This window comes from Bombus huntii, chromosome 11 (genome assembly GCF_024542735.1).
Source record: "Bombus huntii isolate Logan2020A chromosome 11, iyBomHunt1.1, whole genome shotgun sequence".
NCBI lineage: Eukaryota > Metazoa > Arthropoda > Insecta > Hymenoptera > Apidae > Bombus > Bombus huntii.
This window is the reverse complement of record NC_066248.1, coordinates 2,289,321-2,304,557: the sequence shown is the minus strand read 5'-3', so window position 1 is coordinate 2,304,557 and position 15,237 is coordinate 2,289,321. Positions and strand designations below refer to the sequence as shown.

The following is a 15,237-nucleotide window of genomic DNA, read 5'->3' as shown; positions in this document are numbered from 1 at the left end:
GGCAACAGGTTCACAGGTCGTTCGGCAGCTTTACAAACAATTGACCGATGTTATTGCCACGAGGAGCAGTTTTGTTTCTCCGTGTTTCAATTGGATTTATCCGTCGTGTGACTAATTTCATCGAACGTTAAACGAAATTTTCGTAAAATGAATCGTACGTTTAGCTTTTCTGCGACATGTCGTTGGAGTCACGTGCTTATTTCATCAGAAATAGAATGGCGAATAGTTATTGCGAGCGAGGTCAATGCTCGGTGTATCTAAAAACTGATAGAAAGATTTTTGTCTTATTTCCCGTAATTTACGATCGAATTACATATTCTCCACTATCTTGTTTACAAATATTGTAGTAAAAATATAAATAAAAATTAAGCTATATGCAGCGACGAAAAAGAGTATCGACAGAGATTACATAGCTATTCTTGTAAAATCTTATACGAAAGTCTGGTTTGTGACAATGCTTCGTCGCTGTATATTTTCTTGATGTTATTAATTCGACTTAAGGTTCATCTTTATGGAACACCCCACGAACTTCTTATTTGGGAATTTTCGATTGACTTTGAAGAACGTCTCATCGATTGTTCCCTTAATTAAACGCTGATCGAACGAGCAATTGTTCAGCGAATACAGCGGTTTGCGTGGCGTATACGTTATCTGAAATAATGCAGCGTCGCTGAATGTTGAGCGAACGGAAATTTTTGTTTAAATATTAAAAACTATATTTATACGATGCAGGAGTTTAAAGACTTGTAATTTTTCGAATGGAACACGTAGATTTTGTTTGTACAACAAGTTTTATGCAATTTTTACGAACACGACTAAATAAATGAAAATTTATTTCCTATCAGATAATATAGCGAGTACGTACCTTTACCTTTTTCACAATTTTTACGTTTCTGCGCGTTTAAATTTCTCATAAATGCAAAAAGATCTCTCTTTCAACAATGCAATTTCTATATCCTATTAGAATTCAAATATCTTTTGAAGTTGTGAAATTTCATAATGAAAAAGTTGGATCTTGAAACATAGAAGTTGAAACTGTGAAAGACAACGAAACTATTGGAAATAGATATTCGAATCGTTGCGGTGCAACTATTCACACTTGGAGAGTTTCGAGAGTCGCAGGATCAGGGAACTTTTCGATTTATGGATTCACGCTATGGTTAGATATTAATGGTGGAAGATGGAAGAGATCGAGGAGATTGCGTAAGCTCCAATAAATTCGAGTGTTTTAAATTTCAGGCGAACCGAAAAGATTTTCTATGAATTATTATTTTTTTATTATTATTTTCTTTTTATTATTATTACATATCGCGTCTATATACATCTACGTCGTATCAATAATATCGTAAAACATCTGCGTACATGTCGTTTAATTAATAAATACATTTTTTAAATGTCCAATAATCCCTCAAAGTACGTCAAAGTACATCACCATAAAAGTAAAATATGTAAGAACTAAATACCTTCCACTTCATAAATATTTCACTTCTGAAGTGTAAAGATTACCTTCCAAACCTTTGACAGATATGCTTTCTTTCTCTATTTAATAAGCCTGGGTAGACCTGGTCGGTAGATTAAAGCGGTTGCCGTAAAGATACATATGTCATACTTAAATTGTAGCCGACTCATAACTGTTTTACGTTTAAGTCTAATTTCTTTCAGGTACTTGCCGAGACCCAGTGACCTGCCTGTTCATTGTTGCCTTTTCATTCTTAGCAGCTGAGAAATTCCGTGAAAGTAATTTGCAAGAGTCTCTTTATGAAAAGAAAAATAGTTTTATTTGGCTATATAAATTTAAGCTTTCAGCAATTTCTCGTTTTGTGCTACGATTTGCGTCCAATTCCTTTATTCGGTCTGTGTCGTCCTCGACTTTTCTCCCAAAACGTAATGCAACTTTGAGATCAAAATTTCGGAAATCAATTCCGACATTGGCGTTTGATCAATACATTCCCTCCATACACGATGTACAATTTTTCTTTTTTTTTTTTGTTTCTGCCGTATTTTTATCTTTACGATAATGAAAATTTTTATTCTATATTTTCGACTTCTTTTTCCGCGTAGAATCACCCCCTTTCCGCTTGTACCACCAGTTACCAACCACCCTGTATATGAAATATCTTTTCTTATTTCCATTAGGAATCGCAATATTTTACCATATTTATATACAATGACTTACGAAAGTGCTTGAGCACTCGCTACAGAAAATTTTTATGAACAGGTATATTATGCGGAAACTATTATGTATACTATATTATACACATATATATATCATTAGGATTTAAGGCGCGTAATGTTTCTTCGTTTGAATTAGCCATTGTTTTACAAAACAGAGAATATATTTACGCGAATAAACAAGATTTTACAAAATATTATGAATAATGAGTTTAATAAATGATAAGATTAACAAACGATAAGTTTAATTAATAATTAGATTAAAGAATAATAAGTTTAACGAACAATAAGAGGAACGAATAATATGTCTTACGAATAATGAATTTAACGAATAATGAGATTAACGATTGATAGGTTTTACGAATAATGAATTTAATTTACGCTATTAACAATGTTCCGGGGTTCAAACGAATCCACGGTCAACGGGATAACTCTTTACTACGCGTAGAATAATTTTAAACACAAAAATACGATTGCCGAGACACTCGGTAAATTGCTCGATGTATCACTTTCAAAAGGCAATCGCACGAATGAATATCCGATAAAAATCTTTTTCGCTATACGACTGCATTTGTTTGTTATATGCTCGCTGGAGACATCGAGAAGGTTCCAATCGTTGTTGCTAGGCAATTTCTGTCAAAAGTTTGTTGTATACTCTTTCGAGAAAGATCGAGAAACATCGAGAAAGATCCAAACGCCGTTACTAGGCAGTTTCTGTCTGGAGATTGATTCCTAATACAACGTGTGTCCCATTATATCGATATCTCCAAAGTACAATTCTATGTGATTTCTAGGGAGAACGATACAACCGATCCACACCTTCGTCAGGCAAAACGTTTATCCCGTGACCGTGGCTACGTTCGGCGACCAGTTGTCACCTCGAACCCACTTTCGCTTTCACAAATATCAAACAATTACAAATGACAATTGCTTAATTACAATTATGATAAAATCTAGGCTAAAGCATTAGAAGGCTCCCTCAAAATTGCAAAGGGAAGGCTCCGGTTTTCCTTTCATCTCCGACATATATATATATTATTCTGAAACTTTATTAACATTGCAATGAGACACGATCATCGTGATTGTATTAATGAAATTTGAAACCAATTCGAAAATGTATATAAAAGATTGCAAGGTATTTATTGGAAAATCTGATAAAAAATTAGTATATGACGCATGTTAATCACTATTATAGGCATCCTCTATTATTGATACATACAAAATCTAATAACCAATAAATATGATAAAAATAAAATGTTCAGAAATTGTATACCTTGTACGGATATAGATTTAAATAATATACACTTGAAATATATGAAAAGTATACCGTACACTCTATACAATCATACTATGCTATAGAGGTAGTTCGTAATTACTTTACAGTATTTTTCCCTGCTTGCATACCTGCTCGGGTGCGAAGGATATATAAGGCCCAAATTTTTCTCGTGGCCACTAGTTCTACTGTTATTCTGGTGCGGGAAACATGGAGTACTTAAAATCGCTCCTTGGCTTTAACACGAAGAAGAAGGTGGACTTTATGTCAAAATTACCTCTAGAGATATCTCAGTTAATATTCCGGCAGCTGGATCCTGAATCTCTCTTGACAGTAGCGCAAGTTTCGTATACATGGCACGAAGTATGTAGTTCTGATTGCTATTTGAAAAAAACAGCAAGGGACTATTTAAAACAGAAAAAAGAGGAAGAGGAACAGAAAGGAAAGGAGGATAACGACGACGACTACAACGACGGCGACGACGACGACGTCGACGACGACGACGTCGACGACGACGATGACGACGACGCCAACGACGACGATCTTGTTTTTAATAACGAAAACTATTTTGGTGAGGATAACGATAACGACAGAAATGGGAACAGAGGAAATAATGGACCAAGGGGAAATCGTAATTGTCCTATATGTATGATGCAGAATGCGCAGGGACCGTTCTTAGTTTTCCATAATTTGTAATTGTTTCTAAAATTGTAAGTAAATTCAGTAGATTTGATTAAAAAAGTTAGTTGATAGAATTAAATTTAGATGCATTGGTTTAGAAAGTAGTTTTTTATGAAAAATTTCAATTTCCAAAAATGTACAAGATGTATACAGTGTGTATTATTTACGTAACAATGGCTACAAACGCCAGAAACTCTGGCACAATGAAAAACTCAACACGATCAAAAATGAGCGGTATGATCAACTTTATCAACGCATTCCTATCTTGCCCGCAATGGATATAATCTCGTTCAAAATGTGTTTGCACCACCAACATGGAAACCAATCGATTTAAAGCTTTAGCGCAAGCGCTAGAAAGGATGGCGTACGTTGCGCCCCTGCTTTTAGGCGAAGAGATTGATAAATTTCACCAAAACAAACCAGAGAGCATGGACAATAAGAATAAGTAGCCGATAAAGGTCCATTGTTCTTCGACACCATTCATCGGTAGCGATTTAATCGACATGAGTCCTGGACTTGGACACGACCCTCTTCCTTCGTACAACATCACCGCATTAGGTAAAGTCAAATACGTATATTCGTTTTTTCTTGCATGTCGCGTTTTCTTATAATATGTAACCAGTAAGTTGTACAAGTCTTATGAAATGCAATTATTCTCCTATCATGTTCAGGTAATACGGCATTGTGTCTGTGGCAGCAACCGCAGCATATATTGTTTCAATTGGCGAATTTCTGCTTCGCGTTGTCGTATTCAGCACCTTCTTCGAAGAAAGGGATATTGTTCATGCATTCTGTCCTAATAATAGGTTAATAGATTTATGCATTTTCCGGGAAGAAATCAACGGAATTTCTCAAATCGAACAACTCGTTTATTAAACTTCGTAAATTTTGTCATTTCAGGATTCATGCTGTTGTCAGGCTGGGCATGGCACGTGATCTGCGCACCGGACATATTCTCTTGGAACTTCAGTTTCCTGGTATTGAACATCGGTCAACTGGTTTATATCGTTTATCAAATGAGACCGGTCCGATTCGACCCTGAATTAGAGGAAGCGTACCACACTCTTTTCTATCCATTCAAAGTGAGTACTTTAAAACGTTGGTGAACAGTCCTCAAAAATTTTGTATGCAGTTACTGTTACCGTCGTATAGAGAATGATAGGTAGTCGCGCGATTTCAATGCTTAATGATTCGCGCATCTGTAGATATAAGACGATTTTAACATTCAGTGGTTAATTAAAACGTCAGAAAAGTCTCCAAAGGGATTTTTGCAACAAAACAGCGATATAAATTGTCAGAATTGTTACGTGTAGAATCGACTTTTATAAGGAAGATTTTATCGTTGAAAACAGGTGTCTCGACTGCAGTTTAAGAGGCTAGTGTCCCCAGAATTCGCATCGATAATGTCGTTGCACGCAGGTGAGGCATACGCAATGCAAAATCTAACTCGCACAGACAGATTAGGACTACTGCTTAGCGGCAAGGTAAACGTTCTCAGCGATTCGAATTTCCTGCATCCTATTCTGCCTTGCGAGTTCCTAGATTCGCCGGAATTCGAGAGCTCTCGGGCATCCGTGGACGACAAATTTAAGGTAAAAGTTTGATATCAGATTAATATTATCATTTGAAAAATTTACTATTTATCTGTTTATAGTAGTAATCTATCGCAATGTCGTAATAAATCGGAATTGGGTAAAACGAAACAAAGAAAATAATTATAAAGTTCGAAAAGATGAATTTATTACATGAAGTTACAATAATTTACTTTTGCGTTCAGGTGTCAATTGTCGCTGCAAGCTCCTGCAGGTACTTATATTGGCAAAGATCCGCGCTGGAGTATCTCCTCGTGAAGGAAGCATATTTAGCCACAGTTTTAACAACGTTAGTTGCCAGAGACATTGCCACCAAATTGTACGCTATGAACAACAAGGTAATAACAATCTCTGGTTGTCATTAGTTCCGTTCTTTTGATACGGAGAATGACTACAGTCATTGGTAGTACAACGTTTATCGAATCCAAAGGATGATTAAAATTGCTCATTTGCGAATTTTTATGGAATTTTTATTAAACTTAAATAATTCTCGAATTAACGTATCGCCATAAGAATATAAAACGGCGTAGAAAACGTAGCCTTCGAATCGAAGATAACATTTTAATACGACGATATTAAGACGTTTTTAAGATTATTCTGCTCGATTAAAAACAAATGAACATCTTTTTCTTAGGATAACATCTGCTTAGATTGTTACAGATAAAGGATCGCATTTGGATATAAGACTGCCAACTATCAGCGCAGGGTTAACGATAAATAGCGAATACAGGAGCCCGAGAGCATCCAGACAAGCATTGATTCGTAGGAAGGAATCGTCGATGTCTTCCGATAATGGTAATCTTTTCTACTCCAATTCCTATTCGATTTTAATATTTTATTCGTTTATTCAGTCAAGTATTGATCAAAATTAAGTTCATATTTTTATTTTATCGATATTCCTATAATTCTTTCTTAGGTGTTTCTAATCTGAAAGATCGTCAGGCGAACAATCTCTCGAAGAAAGGAGCGCCGAACATGGAACCTCTTCCAGAAATGCCTTCGTACGACGACTTGGCGTCCAGTGGTGTGGAGAGTTGGTTAGATTCGTCGAGCAAGTATCACAGTTGCGAGATCGTGGACGAAGAATAGCAGGAGGCCTCCTTAACGCCGGACACATTTTACGAGGGAGATAGTGAATAGTGCTGCGTTAGGGAATTGCATAATAAATCAAACGAAGACTGCAGTGTTTTAACCGAACTTTATTTCAACGAACTAAGTGATAATGATAAAATAAGCCAGATCATTTCCAGTTGGTGGTTTCCTTTGACGAACGAGAAACTTTATAAACGAGAATCTACTCGCATAGTTTAGAAGAAATGTCGATTTTGGTATAAATTGTATAATTTGGTATAATTGTAAGAACAGAACGTAAATATACAAGTGCAACGCGTTTAATTCTCCGTTGATTTTTTTTTTCATTTATCATATCATTTATAACATTTTAATTCTTTTCCTTTCTCTCTCGATTAAGAATATGATAAATATCGTAAAATAATTTTTTGTTAAAATGTTCGATTAATGTGTCAATTAAAAAACATTATGATAGAGTAAAAATGCAAACTATAAATACGATCTACGAAGAATTAATCAAATGGACAACTTTTAATATCTACTTTATTGAAACATAGATATTGGTATACTAATTAAATATTTAAAAACTACTTAATGAAAAAAGTGTGTATTAGTGTGTGAAGTAGAATTGTTTTATTTTAAACGTAAAGAAAACATAAGTGTAGTATCGGGGAGAAGGGCCCAAGAAACGTCGAGCTAACTACAGACAATGTCGCGAGAGCCGAGGCGTTGTCGGCTCCATCGATGCATTACCGGGTCCTTCAGGTAAATAGCTTTGCCGAAAAGACCTACGTGACCCTGGCTACGAGCGTCTGTAGAATACGTGTGCGGTGGGCCCAGCAAAAGACAATAGAGTGCTAAAACGGCCAGAGAGGCAGTCGAGAAGCAGAGTGCGAGTTGAGCGAACACGGCGTGCGACGATATCGTAGTCTGTCCTTTTGTTATCGAATATCACTACTATCATCACTTGTCCTTACTCTAAGAATCCACCAGTTACTACGTAAGTAAACGATGAATCGATATTCTGGTAGCCTAAGTCTAAGCAAAATGAACACCAAATGAGACAGTCGTAGCGCAAGACACACTCTAAGGAACGGAAATAGTGTTTAATCAAAGAATAAAATGAGCGTGGAAAGCTCAGGTGTAGTGTTCAAAAATCTACCTGAAGCACATTTTTACACAATTTAGAAGCAGTTTAACACGCACAAGAAGCAATTTTATTCATTTTTAAAAGTAAATTTTCAACAAGCTTTTCCGCGTGGAGTTGTATATTTCAAATCGCGTGGATGTTGTAATTTTGAGAATCAATTTATTAAGCTACTACAAAAATAAATATTACTAATCGATATTACTAATTCGCAGCCTCGCTAGATCTATAATTCAGATGTCGTTAACGTAAATAGCAGAAAAATGCTGTCTAAATGCAACTAAAGTTTCGAGCTATAATTGCGTGAAAGTTCTTGTGCAACGAGGTATCCAGAAATTCTAATTAATATAACTATCATCGTTCTATCGATATGCAATATCTATATAAGTTTTAATTACTATTTTCCTGTCAATAAATACAATAAATAAAAACAAAAACTTGTACGGTTCATTAATCAATGTTCACTCCTCCATCTGCTGTTGATTTTTGCCTTTAATTAAAACATTGTAAACTCTGCGATGGATAATCATGCTGAAACAGGAATATTCGTGTTGAAATTAATTTTTAATTAACGAGATAGATCGAAGAATCTATTACATTATCACAACATTTTTAGGATATTTATAAACTGTTAGAATTTTATGATTTTTTTTTTTTAAATAAAATTTTGAGAATAGAACCGAATATTTGTATCATTACTTTATATGGAAGATAATTACAATTAACGCATATTGAAATGTTCGACGTATTCATTTCACGATGTTTCTTATGGATTATACATATTCAACTCATTTCATTAATGGTCAATCCAACATTGCGATATACACTGGCGCACATAACTCGTAATTTTACTTTTGTACGATTTTCGTTTCATTTCCACTCCACGTTTGTTACCCAATAAACTAGTCTTGTTACCTGATTGTAACTTGCTTTAGGAACATAAAATTTTACTTGTGATTTATTCGATTCTCACAATATGAAGTAATCGTTCCATAATCTCCCATCCTTGATGTAACGAACATTATAAATTATTAGCTCTTTCAGTTTTGATAAAAATTTCATTTATCCAAAAATATTGTATATTTCACAATATACAATATTTACAATTTTTAAAAATTCGGAGTCACTTAAGAACTTAATTCACATAGAATTTTTGTAAAAATATTCATTGCATATTTAAAAAATAAACATTCGTTTCAATTATATCGGAACAGACGAATACATTAAATAAATGTTATCAAAAAATGAATTTTTTAAATGACGATGAATCGATGTTAAGGAAGTTACGTGTTCAAAGCGTTATTCACGTGTCTGCAAGAAGTTATTCGCGTATAGTCTGAGACGATCAGATAGATTGACAAAAACGAATATAGGCTAGCAATTAACATTTGCTTTATTATCTTTTCCCTCTATCTTGTCCGAAGGGCCATTATCTACTTTAATTCAAAGTGGCTCGAAATATAGCACGGATAGTCGAAACGGACCTTCAGCGGAAGAAGATTGATCTGATGGCGAAATACGACGGTCAAGTCATTCGTAAGTGTAATTACCAGCGGAGTTCACTGAAATAACCCAATTACAGCATCTACGATTTCGTGAACGTCAGCGGAAAACTACCATTCTTCTGCTTATAAAATGCAATTGGTCTGACATGCAAATCGACATTTCATTTTCCAGGATAATTTTATTGCTTTCTGTATAATAAAACACGATCAAATTAAGCGCAATACTAGTTACGATCACCCATTCAAAATAAAATTAATCGTACATTTCAATTACGTGGAATTAACATCGATGTGCTTGTGTGTAATTTTGGTATTACGTAAACACGTTCTGCGTGATAAATCGGTATAAAATGGTTATCTTGATTAAGGGCACCTGAATTAACAAAGACGATGAGCATTGAAAATTATCGCGACTTTTCAAGAGATAAATGATTTCACGGAATGAAGCGATAAGAACGACGAAGAATGTAGTCTATTTCTCTCAGACCTGTCTTGTAGTCAAAACCTTGCTTGACAATGTTCAGTGAACTTCAAACTATCAAATCTTTCGTAGTATTAAAACGTTAAAAAGCTCATTATGCATCGGATAATATCTAACGACAGTATTACGTCAGAAGCAATACATTCAATCCTTAAAATACAAAACATGATACGTATTATCCTGACTGTTTTAAAAAGTAAAAGACGAAAATTATGTGTGTTTGATACTAAAACTTGGAGACACATATTTTTGAAATTACGAATTTAAAAATGATTAAGAACAAGAAATTAAGTCATACGTGTTACGTATTTTTCATGAAATTACGAACGTTTCAAGATTCATATGCCAGCCACTGTTCCTCTATTCTCCTCATTTCCGATTCGCTGCAAAGTGTAACGACCACGGAAACGCTTCTACAAACGTGTTCTCGACTCTAATATCGAGCAATCGGAGCTTGATCGTTTGTGGTACGAAAATGCCGATTCGCGCCTTTGCTTATGCAATTGGGTTACAAAGGACGAGGAAAGTGTAACATTCCTGCCTCATGACGATGTCGATATATGTATAATCCGTTTCTACCTACCTTCCTTTATTAAAAGATATTCAGCTTCGTGGATATATCCTATTCTACAAATTGGTTTAGTAATCTGATTCTTATTTTCATTCTTATTTTAGGTCTAAATCTAGCTCTAAATCTGAAAATTTCTAGCAAAATTGCGAGCCTAAATTTGATTAAAAATCATTCGTAGAAAATATTTTAAATTGGCGCAGCATATTGAAATTTTCAGCAGGAATAATAAGAGTGTGTTGGAAGAAAATGGAACACAAGGGAAAATGGTCGTGAAAGGATATAGACGGGAAGGTGGATCGAAAAGGGGTTAGCGCGAGGGAAAGCAGGATGAAGGTATACAAGTAAACAGTAACGAAGTGGTATGTAAGCATCGAGGAGCTGAAGGAAGTGTGCAAGATGCGCGCATATAAACGCATCCTTCACGCGTCCTTCTCGCAACGTTAAAGGTTATGTTCCTTGAAATGAGCAAGGAGGGTGCTCAGCAGGAGAAAAGTTAATGGGGTACATGTGAGAAAAGGTAACGTTGTATCAGAAAGTTACATAAAGATGGGAGAATTAAAATTCGAAAGTGATACGTACTGTGTGCAATAACACATTAAAAGTAAAAGAGAAATTATTAAAAATAATCGAATAACAGCTAGTAAGAATAAAAGAATAAAATTCTTCCGAAGAAGATATCTTCTTATACATAATACGTAAATCTTCGATCGAGTACAAATTGTCCAAAAGTTACTGTATAAATATGGAATAAATATAAAATAAAAAATGTAATGAAATTAAGCGAACAAATTACTGATTTGATAACATCGATATTTCTGATAACATCGATATTTCTGATAACATCGATATTTCTGATAACATCGAATTAAATTTATTTTACACTCGACCCGGCCGAGGTAATAAACTATAAGAAGGGCAGCGACCCTGTAAAGTAATACCTGGAAATAACGCGTTACAGTGTACGATGGAGGAATCTAGAAGATGGATAAGAGTACAGAAAGTTAGGAAGAAAGGCGGTATTGAAAAATACGTCTGGCCAAAGTAAGTGGTAAAAACGGAAGGAGGGTAAGGTCCAGCGAGAACGGGGTACAAGACACCTAAGTAAATAGGAAGTAAAAAAAACAAGAAGAACGGAGACAAAGAGAGCGTAGCGCGGAAGAGGGCAAGGGTGAACTACTAAGGGAACGAGCTATCAGTTGGAAGCGACTAAGGCTAAAGGGGAATACAGGAGGGAAGTATTGTGGGGAAAGAGAAATGTTCGGTCGCAGTCGTGGCGGGGGTGCGAACCGAAGTTCGTGGAAAGTTGGCGAGATGATAGTGGCGGGTGCTGCCACCTGCGTGGAGGGCGTGGCGCTAGTTTTATCGGAGTTTAGTCTAACGAGAGCTTTGGCACGCGTCGCACAAGTCGGAAGCAGCACTCGTGTCGCTTTAGTCAGCCGCGTGAGAGCGAGAGAGTGACAGAGAGGGCGTGAGAGCGCGAGAGGCGAACGACGGAGAGGGAAGAGCGAGAGGCACGTTAACGGTGAGCGTGAGCGAGACAGAGAAAGGATAACGGTAGAACGTCGAGAGGACCAAGTGGAATACAAGCGAGAAAAAGATAGATCGGGAGAGAGTGGGCTAGGTACGGTAGCAAGTAGCGAGATGGGTGTATGCGTGTAGCGGAGAAGAGCAGATCGACGGCGACGACGACGAAGAGAGAGAAACGATGTCGTGAAGATGAATGAACGAGCATTCGGACGCAGTTGATGTTACGACGATGGGGAAGGTTCCCAAGTGGAGAACGCGGTATGTATCGGCGCCGCCAGAAAGAAGGACAGCAGATCTAAAATCGCGGTGCTGATCGTGCAGACGAGGAGCATAGCGGCGGCAGTGACCATGGCGCCCCTGCTCGCATGTAAACAGTGCTTCATGCTCGACGCACGCTTCGAGAGTAACGTTACTGGTGTCAGCAGCATTTTTCTCATCGAGAGTAAACGTAGCTACAGTCGTCGTCATCGTCGTCGTCGTCATCGTTGTTCCCCAAGTTCTCGTCGGTTCCCCCGAGTCCGATGAACAGCCATCATCGAAGTTGCAACGTCGTCGTCGTCGAGAATATCGCGGACGTCCCCGAGGCAAGACGGTATGGATGGTAGAGACGAGTCATGATCCTCGTCCTGCCACGTCGCCGTTGTCCTCGTCCTCGTCCTCGCCGTCGCCGTGGTAGTCGCCGTCGCCGCCGCCGCGCGAAACCGTGTTCCGGCCGTTTGTGTTTGTTGATTCGTCGTCGATGCGTCGAACGTGTGTGCGCGTGCAAGACGCTGAGCCAAACCTTCGAGCGACGGTCAAACGTGATTGATGCGTCACGCATTCAACTGCTACCTAACAAGTGGTAACGAGCCCGAGAAGCGAGTACGTTAGTGTTTATCCTTGTGAATCTTATAAATTTTTTACTTTTTTTCCCTCGTTGTTACGTCCTTCTCTTACCTCGTCTAATATCTTTTACGCGAACTCGACAGGTTTTAGTTGTTCCTTTTGTATCATCGACAGATAATCGAACGGTGGTCAGAGTATAAAGAGAGAGCACATGTAACCTGAGCGAACGTGCACCGCGAGAGCAGCGTGAATGCGGCGTTGTAACGAATCTTGATGATTTTCGTCGTAGTATGTAGAATTATGCCTGAGATGTCAGAGATGTGTTCCGCACGCGTTTAAAATTCATCTTAACTTCCGTACTCTCCGAAGCGTTTTTCGTGCAAAAAAATTGTATCGTGATCTTTTATCATGGAAATTGAAATTGATTTGACACGCGTCAGTGCAAAGATAGTCTGTTGCATCAGTAGTAAGTGATACTTGTACCCGTCAACGTATACCTTCCTGAAAACTCGTGTTAAGGTTATTTGCAGCTAATAACTGTGTACCGCATCGATTTTCGAGAGAAACGTTTTTGTAAACGGTCTTAAACTTATTCGAGTACAACGTCTCTGTGTTGTGACAGATAAAATGAAGCATTGTTATTAATTCTGAAGCGTTATAGTATTACGACTTTACGCGATCGTGACTTTGTTAGAATTGAGGTTATTTTCTCAAAAACGATCAATTTATTCGTTAACGCGTATCTTGCAAAATCTATCGACGACTTTTTTAAAATTTCGGTTTGATTCTAGAAATCTAATCTATGTAACGTTTTTCTATCGTACGTTATCTCCTTCTTGCTTTTGATTAAGAACCACCCGGTAAAGTTAACGCGGAGAGGGAAGTTGCAACGTGTATCGCAAATCTGTCTCGTTTCTTTTCTTTTTCCCACGTTTCTTATTCGTGAGAAGTTTCATTAATACGACTTTCATTTATTCGACTTCTTTTTCGTATACTATAAGCGTTGAGCTAATTTCGGAAATTTGTTACATCGTTGGCGGTGCTGGGCCTTTTTTACACGAGTTTCTATGTATCGTGAAGCTCTATACGCGTTGTTCGGAAGTTCGATAGTCGAATCGAATGGACAGGTGGCTCTGTGCAAATCTTTCACGGATTCCTCGGTGTGATTTCGATCTCTTTATTCTATTCGACGTTCCATCAATTGTCTTTTCTTCTGCTTTCGCTCGGTAAGAATTTCGAACGACTAATTTTGCCATTTCTGTCAGCTTCAATCTAAATTCGTATTATTAGTTATGCGACGTAAAAGAAATAAAGATCGTCATGTTACAGTTTAAAATACTATGGATCTTGTTTCTTTTGCGATAAGCTTTTGCTTACCACACGTTCGATGATAAATTTTCAGGAATTGCGATTAATTCGCTGATATCGATGCCAGAGGGCAGCATTTAGTTTTGTCAAATAATCATTGTTTACAAAGTCAAATGTAATTATTGACGATTAAAAACGAAGTACTCTCGCTAAATGACTGTTGTTTATGAGTAGATTATCGGAAACGTGATGTTATCGTTTTGGCGAATACTTGTAAAAATCGTAATTCGATATATATTTTAACGAAGAGATATTCAAGCGGTAATTTTTTGATTTAGTTAATTTATCGTAACGTTAAAAGTACGAAAGAGTAAATATCCATTTGCTGGAAATACGTATTCATACGCCAAAATTTATTTATTTAAATCATTACTCTGTAAACAAATTTGTGAATGTCATTGAAACGTGCATAAAGGTACGTGCAAAATTGTGATTAACAAAATTGTACAGATTTTTTTTTTTATAAAAATGCGTAAAATAGAGTGTTCTCTTTTAAAGTTTGCATATTAAAATCTTGATCTTGAAACCGGCGATAAGAGAATGCACACGATATCAGCGCATTGCCGAAGATTTATCTTCGAAGAATTAGGCGGCCTGGTTTCCGATCGGAAAACATAAATCTCGAAAGCTGGCTGGTCGATCGCGTTTGATAAAAGTTCTGGTCGCTAGACTTGCTGAGATTCGTGATCAAAGTTGAGAGTTTCAGCCGAAATTGTTAGCTTTCAACCTTTTCTTCCATGTCGATCTTCAGAAACTTTCTGGACGCTAGTTACTTTCGACTCTATCTGTCGAGTTGTTTTTCGTTGCAAGGAGAATCGATACGTCTCTAGTCTCGACGCATCTTTCCAACTGTCCGGAAGCTGGAGGCATTTCGTGAAACATGTAGAAAATTATAGGAACTTCGCTGAACGATGTTTTGTCCCGAGATGAGACAGACATTAAAATGCGTTTGCACAAAAACGTTTCGATAACTGAGGTTACATTTGATAGACAATCTCTTTCGAAACATTGCCAGAATGGAGTT

At 37.0% G+C, this 15,237-nt stretch overlaps 2 protein-coding genes across 7 annotated transcripts in view; both read left to right on the top strand.

The window, feature by feature from the left end:
- Positions 1-4,481: 4,481 nt before the first annotated feature.
- LOC126870997 (popeye domain-containing protein 3-like) lies at positions 4,482-7,448 on the top strand. 2 transcript variants are annotated; one of them, XM_050629316.1, is made up of 7 exons: positions 4,482-4,684; positions 4,798-4,932; positions 5,027-5,208; positions 5,479-5,718; positions 5,904-6,056; positions 6,369-6,513; positions 6,635-7,448. In XM_050629316.1, the coding sequence occupies exons 1-7, from the start codon at positions 4,630-4,632 to the stop codon at positions 6,805-6,807; spliced, it is 1,083 nt and encodes a 360-aa protein (XP_050485273.1). In that variant the 5' UTR covers positions 4,482-4,629; the 3' UTR covers positions 6,808-7,448. The 2 variants fall into 2 exon arrangements, with proteins under 2 accessions (XP_050485273.1, XP_050485274.1); XM_050629317.1 differs by lacking the exon at positions 4,798-4,932.
- Positions 7,449-11,457: 4,009 nt separating this feature from the next.
- Positions 11,458-15,237, top strand: part of LOC126870992 (blood vessel epicardial substance-like) — a 67,954-nt gene continuing 64,174 nt past the window's right edge. The window contains exon 1 of one of the 5 annotated variants that reach the window (XM_050629302.1): positions 11,458-12,015. The gene's annotated coding sequence lies outside the window, so the exon portion shown is untranslated. Of the gene's footprint in view, positions 12,886-12,910; positions 14,072-15,237 lie in introns of those variants that run through there. The other 4 variants (XM_050629300.1, XM_050629298.1, XM_050629299.1 and 1 more) reach the window with 4 other exon arrangements.